The 20,244-nt window shown below is 41.4% G+C and overlaps 1 protein-coding gene across 6 annotated transcripts in view; it reads right to left on the bottom strand.

Moving 5' to 3' along the window:
* hspbap1 (hspb associated protein 1) overlaps positions 1 to 20,244 on the bottom strand; it is a 327,701-nt gene that overhangs the window by 34,989 nt on the left and 272,468 nt on the right. For all 6 annotated transcript variants that reach the window (XM_072260933.1, XM_072260937.1, XM_072260936.1 and 3 more), the window contains one exon: positions 5,620 to 5,703. In XM_072260933.1, coding sequence (XP_072117034.1) covers positions 5,620 to 5,703 — 84 coding nt within the window. The remainder of the gene's footprint in view (positions 1 to 5,619; positions 5,704 to 20,244) is intronic.

Below are 20,244 nucleotides of genomic sequence, written 5' to 3'. Positions count from 1 at the left end.
GTTTACTTTGTACTCTGCCTTGGAGTTTGTCCTTCCAAAGTGTACCACCTCACACTTCTCCGGGTTGAACTCTATCTGCCACTTCTCAGCCCACTTCTGTATCCTATCAATGTCTCTGCAATCTTCGACAATCCTCTACACTAGTGGTCACCAACCTTTTTAAGCCCAAGATCCCCTACCTCGACCTTAGTGAAAGGCAAGATCTACCTACTAAATCTTTTAGAGAAAAAGCAGCTCAGATTGTACTTCCAATTTGAGGCCTTTTATTTGGGCTAATTGTATTTGAATTACACAAAATAATTTTGTCAAACTTTCAAATTAATTCAAACAAGAAAACACTGTAACTAGCATATCAAACAGGCCATCGCTGTCTTTCTTTAAGAATATTACAATACTTCACACCTTTAATTCTAAGTTTCATTATTTAATTTTATTTCAACACGAAAAATAAATGAATAAAAATTGACTATTGCAGTCAGTGTGATGACTGGGGCTGAATACTTTCTGCTAGTTCCCTGAAATTTGGCTCATCACTACAGACAGCCAGTCTGAGACAGTCTGTGAGGTGTAGGGTTGCCAACTGTCCCGTATTTCCCCCGGTAAGGTAGAGCGTTCCTATCAAACCTTTCGTGCGGAAATGCTTTACGCCGAAGAAGCAATTACCATTAATTTATATGGAAAGATTTTTTGAGTGTTCCCAGACCCAAAAAAATAACCTACCAAATAACACGTAAAACCTAAAATAACACTAACATATAGTACAAGCAGGAATGATACGATAAATACACAGCCTACATAAAGTAGAAATAATGAAGATTAAGCCAAAACCGATTCATGGGGTAAAAAAATTGGCACGTACGCACATGCGCACACAGCTGCCCGCGCAAGGCTTCATGGTCATGGTAGTCTTTCTCGGGGTAAACACAAATGTCCCGGGATTTGAATGCTACTTTTGTCCCTTATTTGGGAGTGAGAAAGTTGGCAACCCTAGTGAGGTGTCTGTCAGTAAATCAGCTCCTGTACTTAGAAGTAGGCACTGACTTTTAGTGCTATAAAACCAACGTGCACACCGTGCATTGCTCAGGCCCCATCAGTAGTAATTGCCAGCAGTTTATGAATGTGGATGTTATTTTCACGGACATATTTTTTAAACTCATTGTAGATATCCTCACCTCTTGTTCTATCCTTTAATTGCAAAAGAGTGAGGAAGTCCTTCTTTGTTGTAAAATCCTGGAAAGCCATTCTGACAAATACAACAATCTGAGCTGTTTGCATTACATCCAGGGATTCATCGAACTGTGGTGAAAAATATTCATTGAGTGACAAGTCCTTTAACACTTGTTGATCCACATCCTCTGACAATGACTCTACCCTCCTTGTCACTGTTGCAGAGCCAAGCGGTGTATTATGTATTGTGGTTGTGATGCCGTTTTTGTTTTTAAAGTCATTAAAAACAGTCTCTGCGGTAATGGCCATTGCTTCCTTGAATAAATCGCTATCTGTAAAAGGCTTCTTGTGTTTAGCCGAAAGGTGACTTATATGAAATGATGCTTCAATAACAGCCTTATCTTGAGCAGCATGTTTTATGAAAAACGATTGCTGGGCCTTCAACCCTGATTTCAGCTCCTCAACTTTCCTGGCACGAATTGCACACTTTGGGGGGTAGGTGTCTTTAAATTTCTGGTGGTTGGTGTTGTGGTGCTGCTCCAGATACCCTCTTTTAATCAGTGCTTGTGTTTGGTGGCACAACATACATACACACTTATCTTTCACCAAGGTAAACAGAAACTCCTCTTCCCATTCTGGATGGAATTTGTACATTTTTGCCTTCTTTCCTGGAGCCTCCGCCATGCTATCAGGATATCACGAGCGATTGCCAATTGTGTCGCCTCTGATCTGGGCCGACATTTACGTGCCGGGCGGCACCTAATTAATTAACATGTTTATTTCGGCTTTTTTTTCTTAAAGATGTGCTGTGTGCATTCCGACTACTGCCGCACTACTGCATTCTTCGCGGCCTGGAGGTTGGGGACCACTGCCGTATATTGATGTTTGCGACAATCAGTACTCTTATCCCTAATCTGATTGGTCACTTTGACGCAGCACAGGATATGCTGAAAACGCGGTGCATGGCGGGGGAACCACGTACATGCACACTGGGCAGAAAGAACGGAACTAAAACCCTGCAACCTGGAAACAATCTCTCTTTACAAACAGCTTTGCAGCGAAAATATTGCTATATTACCATTATCCTAATTAATATTACTTACTTTTATAATGCTCACATTACAACAGTATTTGTGAATTTATTTTTGATTTTTTTCGGGATCTACTGGGAAAGTCTCAAAGATTGACCGGTCGATCGTGATCGACAGTTTGGCGACCCCTACTCCACACTATCTACAACATCACCAACCTTTGTGTCGTCTGCAAACTTGCCAACCCACCCTTCTACCCCCACATCCAGGTTGTTAATAAAAATCACAAAAAGTAGAGGTCCCTGAACCGATCCTCCTGGGACACTAGTCACAACCCTCCAATCCCAATGTACTCTCTTCACCACGACCCTCTGCTTTCTGCAGGCAAGCCAATTCTGAATCTACGTGGCCAAACGTCCTTGGATCCCATGCCTTCTGACTTTCTAAATAAGCCTACCGTGTGGAACCTTGTCAAATACCTTACTAAAATACATATAGATCATATCCACTGCACTACCCTCATCTATATGCCTGGTCACCTCCTCAAAGAACTCTATCAGGCTTGTTAAACATGATCTGCCCTTCACAAAGCCATGCTGACTGTCCCTGATCAGACCATGATTCTCTAAATGCCCAGAGATCCTATCTCTAAGAATCTTTTCCAACAGCTTTCCCACCACAGATGTAAGGCTCACTGATCTATAATTACCCGGACTATCCTTACTACCTTTTCTGAACAATGGGACAACATTCACCTCCCTCTAATCCTCCGGTACCATTCCCGTAGACTACGAGGACATAAAGATCCTAGCCAGAGGCTCAGCAATCTCTTTCCTCACCTTGTGGAGCAGGCTGGGGAATATTCCGTTAGGCCCCGGGGACTTAACCGTTCTAATGTATTTTAACAACTCCAACACCTCCTCTCCCTTAATATCAACATGCTCCAGAACATCAACCTCATTCATATTGTCCTCACCATCATCAAGTTCCCTCTCATTGGTGAATATTGAAGACAAGTATTCATTGAGGACCTCGCTCACTTCCACAGCCTCCAGGCACATCTTCCCACCTTTATCTCTAATCAATCCTACCTTCACTCCTGTCATCCTTTTGTTCTTCACATAATTGAAGAATGCCTTGGGGTTTTTCTTTACCCTACTCGCCAAGGCCTTCTCATGCCCCCTTCTTGCTCTTCTCAGCCCCTTCTTAAGCTCCTTTCTTGCTACCCGATATTCCTCAATAGACCCATCTGATCCTTCTTCCTAAACCTCATGTATGCTGCCTTCTTTCACCTGACCAGATTTTCCACCTCACTTGTCACCCATGGTTCCTTCACCCTACCATTCTTTATCTTCCTCACTGGGACAAATTTATCCCTAACATCCTGCAAAAGATCTCTAAACATCGACCACATGTCCATAGTACATTTCCCTGCAAAAACATCATTTCAATTCACCTCCACAAGTTCTAGCCTTATAGCCTCATAATTTGCCCTTCCCCAATTAAAAATTTTCCTGTCCTCTCTGATTCTATCCTTTTCCATGATAATGCTAAAGGCCAGGGAGCGGTGGTCACTGTCCCCCAGATGCTCACCCACTGAGAGATCTGTGACCTGACCTGGTTCATTACCTAATACTAGATCTAGTTTGGCATTCCTCCTAGTCAGCCTGTCAACATACCGTGATAGGAATCCGTCCTGGACACACTTAACAAACTCTGCCCCATCCAAACCCTTGGAACTAATCAGGTGCCAATCAATATTAGGGAAGTTAAAGTCACTTTATACTTTATAGTCGCCAAACAATTGATACTAGAACGTACAATCATCACAGCGATATTTGATTCTGCGCTTCCCACTCCCTGGATTACAAATATTAAATATTAACAGCCCAGATCTGGGTCAGGATCCATTCAGCAGTCTTATCACAGTTGGAAAGAAGCTGTTCCCAAAGCTGTTCACCCATGATAACAACCCTGTTACTTTTGTACCTTTCCAAAATCTGCCTCCCAACCTGTTTCTCGGTATCTCTGCTGCTACCAAGGGGCCTATAGAATACTCCCAATAGAGTAACTGCTCCCTTCCTGTTCCTGACTTCCACCCATATTGACTCAAAAGAGGATCCTGCTACATTACCCAACCTTTCTGTAGCTGTAATAGTATCCCTGATCAGTAATGCCACCCCTCCTCCCCTTTTTCCGCCCTCTCTATCCCTTTTAAAGCACTGAAATCCAGGAACATTGAGAATCCATTCCTGCCCTGGTGCCAGCCAAGTCTCTGTTATGGCCACTACATCATAATTCCATGCAAGTATCCAAGCTCTCAGTTCATCGCCTTTGTTCCTGATGCTTCTTGCATTGAAGTACACGCACTTTAGCCCTTCTACCTTCACACCCTTTATTCTGCTTCTCTTTCCTCAAAGCCTCTCGATATGTTAGATCTGGCTTTACTCCATGCACTTCTTTCACTGCTCTATCGCTCTGGGTCCCATCCCTCTTGCAAATTAGTTTAAACTCTCCCGAATCATGCTAGCAAACCTACCTGCAAGGATATTGCTCCCCCTCGAGTTCAGGTACAACCCATCCAATCTGTACAGGTCCCACCTTCCCCAGAAGAGATCCCAATGATCCAAAAATCTAAAACCCTGCTCCCTGCACCAACTCCTCAGCCACGCATTCAACTGCCATCTCCTCCAATTCTTACCATCACTATCACGTAGGACTGGCAGCAATCCTGAGAACGCCACCCTTGATCCCTCTTCCTGCCCATGTCATTGGTGCCAACATGCATCACGACTTGTAGTTGCTTTCCCTCTTGTACCAAGATCCCGGACCCTAGCAGCCGGGAGGCAACAAACCATGCGGGTGTCCTTCTCACGTCCACAATATCTCCTGTCTGCTCCTCTGACTATAGAGTCTCCAATGACGACAGCTCTCCTCTTCTCCATCCCATCCTTCTGCACCACCGGGGCAGACTCAGTGCTGGAAGCCCTACCACCGTGGCTCACACCTGGTCGGTCGTCCACGCCAATAGTATCCAGGACGGTAAACTTATTATTCAGGGGAACGGCTACAGGGGTGCTCTGCGCTACCTGTCTACTCACCTTCACTTTCTCCCCTCTGACTGTCACCCAACGACCTGCTTTCGGCAGCCTAGGTGTGACTACCTCCCTGTAGCTCTCATCTATGTCTGCCTCATTCTCCCTTATGAGTCAAACAGACAGAATGTTTGTGAAACAAGAGGGAGCAAGAGCAACTGAATGTGATAGCAGTGGTGGTGCCTGCTGAGGGAGGCTTGTTGATGGCTGACCTTAACAGTTCAATAGTTTATAACAAGTTGATAAAATCTGTTGTTATAGCACCTGAAGTAGACATGCAGTATTGCAAGAGAATCCGATATTCATAGGAAGCCTATATACCTTACCAGTTCAATCCAGGAGTTAATGCTGATGGTGACTGGATCCAAGGATTCCACATAGTGCCACCAGTGTCTGGGAACAAAAAGGACCTACAAAGAATGCAAGATGATGTCAGCTGAAAGAGATCCACTGAGAGAAAAATACAGATGCATATTTTCATAATTGTTTCACTAATTGTAAACTTGTACTACTGTTTACTAATCGATCAATCAGTCAGTATATCAGCAATTAAGAAACTGCAGAGAGTTGTGGACTCAGCTCAGAACATTACAGGAACCAACCTCCCCTCTATGCACTCCATATACACTTCTCGCTACCTGGGTAAAGTAACCAAAATAATCAAAGGTCCCATCCACTCTTCTTCCCTCCTCCATTGAGCAGAGCATACAAAAGTCTTAAAGCACATACAACCAGACTCAAGGACAGCTACTATCCTACTGTTAACAAACTCTTGGACGGACCTCATGTGCAATAAGATACTCTTGGCCTCACAATCTACCTCATTATGATCTTGTGGATGGTAATTTACAAGCACTGCACTTTTTTGGTAGTTCTTATGCTTTATTCTGCAATGTTATTGTTTTACCTTATTCTATCTCAGTGCACTGTACAATGATTTGATCTGTATCAACAGTACGCAAGACAAACTTTTCAGTGTATCTTGGTACATGTGACAATAAATAAAACAAAATCAATACCAATCTTAACTGAGGCCAAACAAAATGACTTCCACAAGTCGGTACATGCCTGTTTTGATGCCACATCAATGACTTCAATGCCATTTTCCCCATTTAATGTTTGGTCAACTGCCCTCATAACGTCATTCACTATCTGATTGCATTGCTGTAAAGTGGTGGCTATTTAATTAGTAAATAAAAAATAGACGGTTTAAATTTTGTGTTGAATTGAAATCCTACATTTTAAGAATTCCCAGCTCAAGTTTTTTTCCCTTCCCTTCTTTATATCTGCTCAGCTGGGATAGTAGAGATGCCAGGGTCCTCTTGTGGGATGTGGGAATCCAGTGTCCTTGATGACTACAACTGCGAGAAGTGTGTCCAGATTCGGCTTCTAAGGAGTTGGAACTGGATGAACTCCAGATCGATCAGGACATATAGAGGGAGGAAATTACACCCAAGGTGCAGGACACAGGAGGTTGAGTGACAGTCAGGAAGGGGAAAGGGGTTAAGGAGCCAGTGCAGAGTGCCCCCCCCCACAACCACAGGTACATCACTTTGGATACTATCAGTGGGGCGGGTGGTGGAGGGGGAATGTCCTAACAGAGGAAAGTTACAGCACTCAGGTATCTGGCAGTGAATCTGCATCTGTGACTCAGAAGGGAGAAGAGGCATGCTATGGTGATAGGGGATTCGTTAGTTAGGGGAGCAAATAGGAGGTTTTGTGGGTAAGTACAAGATTCCCAAATGGCATGTTGCCTTCCGGGTCCCAGGGTCGGGGATATCCAGATTGAGTCCTCAGTATTCTTAAGTGGGAGGGTGAACAGCCAGAAGCTGTGGTCCATGTAGGTACGAATGACATGGATAAGATAATTGATGAGGTCCTGTATAGGGAGTTCAGGGAGTTAGGTGCTAAGCTAAATGGTCGGACCTACAGGCTTTGATCTCAGGATTGCTACCCATGCCACGTGAAGCCAGAACTAGGAAGGTTATACAGTTTAATACATGGCTAAGGAGGGAGGGCATAAGATTTTTTAGATCATTCGGTTCTCTTCCAGAGAAGGTGGGACCTGTACATATCCAATAGTTCACACTTGAACTGGAGGTGTCTAATACCCTAACGGGAAGGTTTGTTAATACTGCATTGAGGCATATAAACTAGAGTTGCAGGTGGCTGGGAACCAGAGTGCCAGAACAGTTAGTGGAAAGGTTATGGATACAGATGTTGGTAAAACTTCAGACAAAGTTAGGAGTCAAAAGGTTGAGCATGGTGCAACCTTTATATGCCTGTGTATTTCAATGCAAGAAGTATCGTAGGACAGGCAGATGACAGAGCTGAAGATGAGTAGCTGGTTTACAAACAGAGGCTATGTGTAGTGAGGAAAGGCAGTTGATAGGACAGAATTGCAGTCAACAGGATGAGTTGCCATGTAAAAGGCAGACAAAATCGAAAAGGTTGAAAACAAGATTGAAGGTGCTGTATTTGAAAGTGTGTAGTATATGAAATAAGGTAGATGAACAGCACAGTTGCAGATTGGCAGCTATGATGTTGTAGGCTTCACACTGAATCATGTCTCGAAGAAGATTATAGCTGGAGCTTAATGTCCAAGGACACACATTGTGACAGGCAGGAAGGCAGAGGGGGCAGCATTGTTGTTGGTAAAAAATGAAATCAAATCATTAGAAAGAGGTGACATAGGGTCAGAAGGTGTTGAATCATTGTGGACAGAGCTAAGGAACTGCAAGGTAAAAAGACCCTGATGGAAGCTGTATACAGATCCCCAAACAGTAGTAAGGATGTGGTCTACAAATTACAATGGGAGATAGAAAATGCATGTAAGTTTGCTCATGACGCAAAGGTTGGGGGTGTTGTGGATAGTCTGGAGGGTTGTTGGAGGTTACAGCGGGGCATCGATAGGATGCAGAACTGGGCTGAGAAGTGGCAGATGGACTTCAGCTCAAATAAGTGTGAAGTGGTTCATTTTGGTAGGTCAAATTTGAAGACAGAATATAATATTAATGGTAAGAATCTTGACAGTGTGGAGGATCAGAGAGATCTTGGGGTCTGTGTCCATAGAACACTCAAAGTTGCTGTGCAGGTTGACTGTTGTTAAGAAGGCGTATGGTGTGCAGTTCCGGTGACATCATCGTTCAGAATGGCAGCTTAAATCAACAGCTCCTCTGGAAAAACGCATATTTTGCCCCATTATCCATCAAATATAAGATATTTCGAAGATATCTGAATTGATAAGGGGGGCAAGAATGGGGAAAAAAATGGAGATAAAAAAAGCATCACTACGGAGCCTATAGAAGAGAGAGGTGCAACGTGCTGCTCTCCTACCCGTGCGCGTGGTGGTGAAGCTGACACGGGGCCTCGTTCAAGCGAAGCGGCAAATATGATAAGGATTCTGGAAGAGATAAGGGAAGTCCAAAAAGATATAAAACAGCAACTCAATGATATAAAGTCAGAGCTCGCCAACGTCAATCAGAAAATAGCTGTGGCAGAGACGCGAATTGAGAAGGTGGAAGATCGTGTGCAAAACGTGGAACAGATACTAAATAAGACAATAAAAATATTAAATCAACAGGAAAGTAAATTGCCTGACCAGGAGGGAAGATCATGACAGAAAAATATCAGGATTTATAATGTTCCCGAAGGAGTGGAGGGATTATCCGTGATGGACTTTGTAGAAAAGCTGCTGCGGGAAGCACTGAAGATTCCCCAGACTATGGAGATTGAACTTGAGAGGGCGCATCGTTTGCTCATCCCGAGGCTTTCCGGAGACAGAGAAGGTAAACCGCGCTCAATAATACTTAAATTCCTTCGATTCAAGAGCAAGGCGGAGATTCTACGAAGGGCCTGGGGTAAGAAGAGGTTTTTTTGGAATGGGAAGTTAATATACTTCGATCATGATTACCCCCCCTGGAGGTCCTACAGAAACGGAAGGAATATTCCGAAGCAAAACGAATATTAAAGCAAAAAAAGATTAAATTCCAAACCCTGTACCCTGCTAAACTGAGGGTATTTTACCAAGAGGGGATACGACCATACCAGACGGTGGAAGAAGCGACTACAGACATGAACAACAGAGGACTGTCCATTAGCGTGGTCAAACCAAGGGAAAGTCTGGCTGAGCAGTTATCCCGATCTGCTTGGGAAATAGTAAGAGAATCGAGAAAGCAGGAGACGGGAGCAAGATGAGAGAAGGATATTAGGAAGAGACTGTTAGCTCTCCCAGGACAGCCCTCACCTCCTCCAGAAGAGCCATAAGGTTTGGCTAACTTTAAAAGTGCTGATAAACTAAACGGAAGCAAAAATAGACGGTGATATACCTATCTCAATAAATACGTATTATAATGTGGATTTTATATTACTCAATTTTAAAAAATTCATTCACTCATTCCTTTTCCCCCCATCTAAATGAGAATATATATATGGGGGGAGTACACAGGGAAATCAGTTCTGTGTAATGGATGTAGTTTTTTTCACTTACTTTTATAGGTACTACAATGGGGATCCTCAATCCACAGGTAGGAGGGACTACCCCCACGGCTAGACTTTTCTTCTAGCCCAACCCAGGGTCATCTAGAGACCCCAGCCTTGGAATCACAACTTCGTTACCTGTTTTAAAATTATTTGCGTTTCTTGGCTCTTATTTGTTCAGGCAGTAGATTGATTAAGTTATATTCTGCAAATTTCAATGATATACTAATAGATAAATACACATGGCTAAGGACAAAGTAAAATTCATTTCTCTTAATGTTAAAGGAGTGTGGAATCCAGTCAAGCGCAGGTTTCCCCCGCCATCCGAAGGTAGAGGGTTCCTATGAAACGGCTCGTAAGCCGAAATGTCGTAAAGCGAAGAAGCAATTACCATTTATTTATATGGGAAAATTTTGTGAGAGTTCGCAGACCCAAAAGTAACCTACCAAATCATGCCAAATAACACATAAAACCTAAAATAACAGTAACATATAGTAAAAGCAGGAATGATATGATAAATACACAGCCTATTTGAAGTAGAAATACTTCTGTACAAAGATTGCCTGCATAGATCTCCGTAGCGAAAATCTCACGCAAGCGCTGTTGGCATAAACGCACTCTCCAGTAACCTTTAAACTATGAAGCTGCCAAATCTACCAAATAACACGTAAAAATACACAGCCTATATAAAGTAGAAATAATGTACATACAGGGTAGTATCACTTACGGGAATTGGGAAGACATCGAGCACACTGATGATGGTTATGTTAGACTGAGTCGTCGCAGGCTGGGGTGGTGCAGTGGCCCCCACCCTCCGGGCCGCCGACCCAATACATTGCCGCGAAGCACGCAGGGGTAGCCGGGAGGCACCCAGCACATCTTTAAGAAAAGAGCCGAAATAAACATGCTAATTAGTTAGGTGCTGCCCAGCACGGAAATGTCGGCGCAGATCAGAGGCAATCGCCGATTGTATCGGCACTGATCTGGGCCGACAATTACATGCTAGGCGGCACCTATTTAATTAGCATGTTCATTTCGGCTTTTTTCTTAAAGATGTGCTGTGTGCCTCCTGGCTACTACTGCATTCTCTGCAAATCGGTACAGTATCTGTCTGGGGCCCGGGGGTTGGGGTGGTGGGACACGGGGGTGTCATCTCATCATCGATCAGGGCAGGCAGCTCATCTTCTCCTATGACTGCCCGCCTCGATGTCGAAGGTCGAGGTTCATCATCTGCTGTGGTTGATGTGGAAGACTTGCTTGACTGCTGAGCCTCGAGCATTTTTCTATCACACAACAATAGTAAGGACTCAAAATATCCTGCAAATATCCCCTAAACCTACGTACTCTTTCAAAATTAAAGTCGTACTTTATCATTGCAGCGAAAATCTCACGCAGTTGCTTCACTTTCTGCATTCGGTTTCGATTGTTATCCATTCCTAGAACATAGAACATAGAATAGTACAGCACAGTACAGGCCCTTCGGCCCACAATGTTGTGCCGACCCTCAAACCCTGCCTCCCATATTAGCCCCCACCACTAGTGTATCTGCCTCCACCACTGACTCAGGCAGTGCATTCCACGCACCAACCACTCTCTGAGTGAAAAACCTTCCTCTAATATTCCCCTTGAACTTCCCACCCCTTACCTTAAAGCCATGTCCTCTTGTATTCAGCAGTGGTGCCCTGGGGAAGAGGTGCTGGCTATCCACTCTATCGGTTCCTCTTATTATCTTGTACACCTCTATCATGTCTCCTCTCATTTTCCTTCTCTCCAAAGAATAAAGCCCTAGCTCCCTTAATCTCTGATCAATTGTATCAGCTCTTCACCTATCAGTTCTTGGTCATGGGATGCCAAAACCTCTTCAACATCATCTTCATCAGCTTCCACAAGCCAAACTCACTTTGTCCTTGCTTCGTTCACCACGATCGAAACGCTTAATTATGTCTAGTCTTACGCTAAGTGTAACACCCTTACAAGCTCTTCCAGGCTTTTCCGACACCTTAAAACTCATCTTGCAAACGGCTGCTCAATGCAACGTGTTTAAGCAATGCCGTTCCGAATCCGGGGGAGAGCGGCTGCTCGGGGTGCGCACTGCCTTTTATTGTGCGCTGACTTTTTTTGCACGCTGCCTTTCTTCGTAACAGTGAAAACACAACACTTTCTGAAAGCGAAAACAGGGTACTAATGTAGGTCTTTCATAACAGTGAGGTTTCGTAAAGCAAACCTGTAAAATTCTATCAAAAATGAAAAAAGAACAAGCCCATATAGTGGATATTTACAGGAAACTCATTTAAGTGATAATGAGCATGGAAAATTAAAGAGAATGGGCTTCACTAATTTATTCTTCTCCTCATATAAATCAGGACATAGAAGAGGGGTTGCTATTCTCATCTCAAGTAAGCTAAATTTTGAAAAAGTATTCAAAATGGGAGAGAAGGAGGGAAGATATATTCTGGTAAGGGGGAATATAGATGGAAATCCAGTTACTTTATTGAATATATACGCACCCCCAGGAAGTGATATTAGTTTCTTCCAGAAAATTACTAATATTATGGTAACGGAAACAGAAGGTCTCTTGATATGTGGGGGAGACATAAATTTACGATTACAAACAAAGTTAAACTCTTCCAATAGAAAAACTTATGAAACAAAGTCCTTACATATGAAAGTTAATACTCTTTTTTGAGGATGTTGGTCTAATTGATATATGGAGGGACCTTTTCCCCGACAGAAGGGATTACACTTATTATTCTGCCCCCCATTCCGTATATATAAGAATAGACTATTTCATTGCGAGGGCTACTGAGGTGACTTTAAACTAGAATGGAGGGAATCAAATTAAAGAGACTAGGAGACAGGAGGTTAGTTCACAAATAGAGAAAGCAGGTAGACAGTGTGTGAGGGAGGATAGGCAGGGGACAGAGATCAGGAGCACTCAGACCAAAGATGTAGGGACAAGGAAGAAAAAGATAACAAAGTTGTTTGCTCCATTAAGGATAAACAGAGAGTAGGAGGTGCAGAGTTTCTTAAATGCATCTACTTTAATGCTAGGAGCATTGTAAGAAAGGTGGATAAGCTTAGAGCATGGATTGATACCTGAAAATATGATATTGTAACTATTAGTGAAACGTGGCTGCAGGAGGGGTGTGATTTGCAACTAAATATTCCAGGATTTCGTTGCTTCAGGTGTGAAAAAATAGGAGGGGCAAGAGGGGGAGGTGTTGCATTGCTCATCAGAGGAAATATAACAGCGGTGCTCTGGCAGGATAGATTTAGTGGACTCGTCTAGGGAGGCTATTTGGGTGGAATTCAGGAATAGGAAAGGTATTGTGACGCTTATAGGGGTGTATTATAGACCACCTAATGGGGACCGAGAAGTGGAGGAGCAAATTTGTAAGCAGATAGCAGATATTTGTAGTAAGCACAAGGTTGTGATTGTGGGAGATTTTAGTTTTCCACACATAGACTGGGAAGCCCATTCTGTAAAAGGGCTGGATGGTTTGGAGTTTGTCAAATGTGTGCAAGATATTTTTTTGGAGCAATATATAGAGGTACCAACTAGAGAAGGGGCAGTGTTGGATCTCCTGTTAGGGAATGAGATGGGGCAGGTGACGGAGGTATGTGTTGGGGAGCACTTTGGGTCTAGTGATCACAATGCCATTAGTTTCAATATAATTATGGAGGAGGATAGGACTGGACCCAGGGTTGAGATTTTTGATTGGAGAAAGGCTAACTTTGAGGAGATGCGAAAGGATTTAGAAGGAGTGGATTGGGACAATTTGTTTTATGGGAAGGATGTAATAGAGAAATGGAGGTCATTTAAAGGTGAAATTTTGAGGGTGCAGGATCTTTATGTTCCTGTTAGGTTGAAACGAAAGATTAAAAGTTTGAGAGAGCCATGGTTTTCAAGGGATATTGGAAACTTGCTTCAGAAAAAGAGAGGGATCTTCAATAAATATAGGCAGCTTGGAGTTAATGAGGTGCTCGAGGAACATAAAGAATGTAAAAAGAATCTTAAGAAAGAAATTAGAAAAGCTAAAAGAAGATATGAGGCTGCTTTGGCAAGAAAGGTGAAAATAAATCCGAAGGGTTTCTACAGTTATGTTAATAACAAAAGGATAGTGAGGGATAAAATTGGTCCCTTAGAGAATCAGAGTGGACGGCTATGTGCGGAGCCAAAAGAGATGGGGGAGATTTTGAACAATTTCTTTTCTTCGTTATTCACTAAGGAGAAGGATATTGAATTGTGTAAGGTAAAGGAAACAGGAAGGGTAGTTATAGAAAGAATGACGATTAAAGAAGAGGAAGTACTGGCGCTTTTAAGGAATATAAAAGTGGATAAGTCTCCGGGTCTGGACAGAAACATTTCAAATGTCATTAGAAACGGGGATGGTACTGGAGGATTGGCGTATTGCTCATGCGGTTCCATTGTTTAAAAAGGGTTCTAAGAGTAAACCTAGCAATTATCGGCCTGGGAGTTTGATGTCAGTGGTGGGTAAATTGATGGAAAGTATTCTTAGAGATGGTATATATAATTATCTGGATAGACAGGGACTGATTAGGAACAGTCAACATGGATTTGTGCGTGGAAGGTCATGTTTGACAAATCTTACTGAATTTTTTGATGAGGTAACTAAGAAAGTTGATGAGGGTAAAGTGGTGGATGTTGTCTATATGGTCTCCAGTAAGGCCTTTGACAAGGTTCCACACGGAAGGTTAGTTAGGAAGGTTCAATTGTTAGGCATTAATATCGAAGTAGTAAAATGGATTCAGCAGTGGCTGGATGGGAGACACCAGAGAGTAGTGGTGGATAACTGTGTGTCAGATTGGAGGACAGTGTCTATTGGTGTGCCACAGGGATCTGTACTAGGTCCGATATTGTTTGTCATATATATTAATGATCTGGATGATGGGGTGGTAAATTGGATTAGTAAGTATGCAGACGATGCTAAGATAGGTGACGTTGTGGATAATGAAGTAGGTTTTCAAAGCTTGCAGAGAGATTTAGGCCAGTTAGAAGACTGGGCTGAAAGATGGCAGATGGAGTTTAATGCTGAAAAATGTGAGGTACTACAGGACTAATCAAAATAGGACATACATGGTAATTGGTAGGGCATTGAAGAATGCTGTAGAACAGAGAGATCTAGGAATAATGGTGCATAGTTCCCTGAAGGTGGAATCTCATGTGGATAGGGTGGTGAAGAAAGCTTTTGGTATGTTGGCCTTTATTAATCAGAGCATTGAGTATAGGAGTTGGGATGTAATGTTGAAATTGTATAAGGCATTGGTAAGGCCAAATTTGGAGTATTGTGTACAGTTCTGGTCACCGAATTATAGGAAAGATGTCAATAAAATTGAGAGAGTACAGAGGAGATTTACTAAAATGTTACCTGGGTTTCATCTCCTAAGTTACAGAAAGGTGAAACAAGTTAGGTCTTTATTCTTTGGAGTGTAGAAGATTGAGGGGGGACTCGATAGAGGTGTTTAAAATTATGAGGGGGATTGATAGAGTTGATGTGGATAGGCTTTCTCAATTGAGAATGGGGGAGATTCAAACAAGAGGACATGAGTTGAGAGTTAACATAGAACATAGAATAGTAGAGCACATTACAGGCCCTTCGGCCCACAATGTTGTGCCGACCCTCAAACCCTGCCTTCCATATAACCCCCCCACTTTAAATTCCTCCGTATACCTGTCTAGTAGTCTCTTAAATTTCACTAGTGTATCTGCCTCCACTACTGACTCGGGCAGTGCATTCCACGCACCAACCACTCTCTGAGTAAAAAACCTTCCTCTAATATCCCCCTTGAACTTCCCACCCCTTACCTTAAAGCCATGTCCTCTTGTATTGAGCAGTGGTGCCCTGGGGAAGAGGCACTGGCTATCCAGTCTATCTATTCCTCTTTTACACCTCTATCATGTCTCCTCTCATCCTCCTTCTCTCCAAAGAGTAAAGCCCTAGCTTCCTTAATCTCTGATCATTTACTCTCTAAACCAGGCAGCATCCTGGTAAATCTCCTCTGTATCCTTTCCAATGCTTCCACATCCTTCCTATAGTGAGGCGACCAGAACTGGACACAGTACTCCAGGTGTGGCCTAACCAGAGTTTTATAGAGCTCCATCATTACATCGCGACTCTTAAACTCTGTCCCTCGACTTATGAAAGCTAACACTCCATAAGCTTTCTTAACCACCCTATCTACCTGTGAGGCAACTTTCAAGGATCTGTGGACATGTACTGTGTGGAACTAGCTTCCAGCAGAAGTGGATGAGGCAGGTATAATGTTGTCATTTAAAGTTAAATTGGATAATATATGGACAGGAAAGGAATGGAGGGTTATGGGCTGAATGCAGGTCGGTGGGACTAGGTGAGAGTAAGAGTTCCGCACGGATTAATAGGGCAGAGATGGCCTGTTTCCGTGCTGTAATTGTTATATGGTTATATAACATTTGGAAAAGATAGAGACAAAATAATCACCTGTTTAATTGGAACAATAAATGTAAGTGACCATGCACCTATATATTTATTTGTTGATTTTGACCTCCAACCAAAGAATACTATTTGGAAACTAAATTCAAGTCTACTCAATGATACCTATTTTAAGGAACAAATTTAAAAAGAAATTGGTCTTTACTTAGAATTCAATGATAATGGAGAGGTTTCACCTCCCATTCTACGGGATACTCTGAAGGCTGTCTTAAGAGGGAAAATTATAGCGATATCTTCATATAAGAAAATATAAGAAATAAAACATTAGAGGAATTACAATATAAGCTGAAGGATCTAGAAAAAACTCAAATTGAGTTTGGCACAGGATACACTGGAGGAAATTAAAAAAATTAGGAATGAAATTAATAGTTTGGCTACGCAAGAAATTAGAAAAAAATTAATGTTTCTGAAACAGCGACACTATGAAAGTGGATCTAAATCTATGAAAATACTGTTGTGGAAATTGAAAAAATAGATAGCAGAACATACAATTCATAGAATTAGGGATCCAAGAACAAAAGTGATTAAAAAATAAGCTAAGTGGAATTCAAGAAGCTTTTGAAATGTTTTACGAAACTCTACATTCCAAAGTTCCAGGGGGAAGCATAACCCAAATTGACACCTTCCTGAATTCTTTAGAGTTATCCACTTCAAGCAAAGAACAAAATAAAACTATGACTGCTGACATAACTGAAGCTGAACTAAAAACTGCAATTAGCAGGCTTAAATGAAGCAAGTCACCAGGATCAGATGGATATACGGCAGAGTGGTATAAAGAGTTTAGAAGTGAGTTAATTCCTGTTTTATTCCCCACACTGAACTGGGCCCTAACAAAGGCGCAAGTGCCACCCAGCTGAAAGTAGGCAAATATCTCAGCTATACCAAAAGAAGGCAAGGATAAAATGGAATGTGGGTAATTTAGACCAATATCTGTTCTTAATGTGGATTATAGAATATTTAGCTCCATTCTGGCCAAACAATTAGAAGATTTTCTACCCACACTGATACATAATGATCAGACAGGTTTTATACAACAACGCCAAACACAAGACAATATACGAAGGACACTTCACATTGTGGATCATGTAAAAAAATGAAATTAAAACAATAGTGATAAGCGTGGACGCTGAAAAGGCATTTGATTCGGTTAATTGGAATTTTCTTTACAGAGTTTTACATAGATTTGGTCTACATGACACAATTTTTAAAACTATACAGGCATTATATGACAATCCTACTGCTAGGATTAAAATCAATGGATATTTATCTAATAGTTTTACCCTAGAAAAGGACACGAGACAGGGTTGTGCATGGACACCGCTACTCTTCGCATTATATCTGGAATCATTAGCTCAACACATCAGACAAAATGAAGATATCAGGGGAATTACTATTAAAGGAACAGAGCATAAATTGGCCTGTTACGCGGATGACATTTTGATCTATCTAGGGCAACATACTATTTACCTAAATTGATGCAATCTTTTGAACAATATGGCCAATTATCAAGATACAAGATCAACATAAATAAAACCCAACTACTTTCATATAACTATAGTCCACCAAGAGAAATTGAAAGTAGATATCCTTGGGCATGGCAAACAGAGTCCATCAAATATCTGGGCATCACAATGCCAAAAGATTTGGCAAGATTATCAGAATGCAATTATCAGCCATATATATATATATATATATATATATATATATATATATATATATATATATATATCTATATATAAAAAAGGAAGATATAACAAGATGGATCCTAATTCCTTTTCTTGGTCTCAGTTCAAGGATTGAATCTATTAAAATGAATATACTGCCCAGACTACTATATCTCTTTCAGACCCTACCAATAGAGATTAACCAAAATCAATTCAATGAATGAAACAAGATGCTATCACGATATATATGGCAAGGTAAAAGGCCTAAGGCTCATCTCAAAACTTTGCAATTAGCCAAGGAAAAGGGGGGATGGGGCCTACCTTCTCTTACAGATTATTATTTTTCAGCACAGTTGAAAGCCGTGATATGCTGGTGCAATCCATCATATGATGCCCAATGGAAAAACATTGAAGAGAGGATACTTTCCATCCTCATACAAGCAATTTTGGCTGATAACAACCTACAAAGTTACATAAATAATATTGACAACCCGTGGGTGAAATGGACTCTTAAAATATGGAAGACTTTTATAAAAGAGTATAAACTAGAGAGACATTGCAATTCTTAAATGGTGTGCATATGACTCAGATTTTACGCCGAATAAACTGGATGCTAGATTTAAGGACTGGACAGCTAAAGGAATAACAGTTATTTGCAATATAATGAAAGAAGGAACACTGTTCAGTCTTGAAATGCTCAAAGAGAAATACTTATTCAAAAAACAAGACTCTTACTGGTATTTACAGATGCGACAGTATGTTAATAGGACGGTTAAAAATGTAACCAAGGCAAGTACATATTTGATAGAGCTATTCAGAAAAGCAGATAATTCAGGCAACGGTAGTAAAATCAATCCAAGCGTGTATAAGGGTTTGTCAAATCTTAAAACACATTCGACTTCATACATTAAAACAAAATGGGAGAAGGAAGGAGGCATAATAATATCTGAGGAAGACTGGGCAATAATATGGAGGTAATAATGGAAGTGTACCAGTTCACAGAAATGGAGGGAGTTTGGGTGGAAAAATTTGATAAGATATTTTATTGCACCCTCTCTGAAATCCCATTATGATAGTAACCACCCCCCGTTTGCTGGAGAAATAGTGGAAATCAAAATGCAAACTATTATCATATTTTCTGGGAATGCCCCATTATCAAAGACTATTGGAGTGGGATACATAATGACCGACAAGACATCTTTAACTGTGAAATACCCTTACAGAGTAAGACCATATATTTTGTGTTTATACCTCAAGAATGGTTGAAAAGAGATAAATATTTAATGAATGTACTGCTGGCGATTGGTAAAAAGACCCTTACAAGAAAATGGTTAGCACAGGAGAGCCCAACTTTAAATGTATGGATGGAAATTACAATGGACATTTACAAAATGGAGAAGATAACAGCATCTGTTAATCATAAGTTGGAACAATTTTATTCATACTGGAAAAAATGGTTTAACTACACCTCATTTTATTCTCACAAGTCAATGAACATGTTGTAAAAAAAAGATCACTCCCTACTCTACATAGTTTTCTTCTTTTGATTGTTCTTTCTTTCCTCTCCTTTCTATGTGTATACCTCAGATAAGTATTATGTGGATATTTGTGACAAATATGATTATATGACATATATGTAGTGTCTGAAATACATATTGTGGAAATTATGTATTTAGCGATTACATTAGGAGGCATTAGCTATGATCTTTCAAAAGTCAATAGATTCTGGCATGGTTCCGGAGGACTAGAAGATTGCAAATGTCACTCCGCTATTTAAGAAGGGGGCAAGGAAGCAAAAAGGAAACTATAGGAAAAAAGCAACCTGTTAGCTTGACATCGGTGGTTGGGAAGTTGTTGGAGTCGATTGTCAAGGATGAGGTTACGGAGTACCTGGATATGACAAGATAGGCAGAACCCAGCATGGTTTCCGTAAAGGAAAATCCTGCTTGGCAAACCTATTACAATTTTTTGAGGAAATTACAAGTAGGCTAGACAAGGGAGACTCAGTGGATGTTGTATATTTGGATTTTCAGAAGGCCTTTGACAAGGTGCCACACATGAGGCTACTTAACAAGATAAGAGCCCATGGAATTACAGGAAAGTTACATATGTGGATAGAGCGTGGCTGATTGGCAGGAAACAGAGAGTGGGAATAAAGGGATCCTATTCTGGTTGGCTGCCGGTTACAAGTGGTGTTCCACAGGGGTCCGTGTTGGGGTCGTTTCTTTTTACGTTATACATCAACGATTTGGATTATGGAATAGATGGCTTTGTGGCTAAGTTTGCTGATGATACAAAGATAGGTGGAGGAGACGGT

Source organism: Mobula birostris, chromosome 6, assembly GCF_030028105.1.
Source record: "Mobula birostris isolate sMobBir1 chromosome 6, sMobBir1.hap1, whole genome shotgun sequence".
Classification (NCBI taxonomy): Eukaryota; Metazoa; Chordata; class Chondrichthyes; order Myliobatiformes; family Myliobatidae; genus Mobula; species Mobula birostris.
The sequence above is the reverse complement of the archived record's forward strand: the minus strand, read 5'-3'. Positions and strand labels throughout refer to the sequence as shown.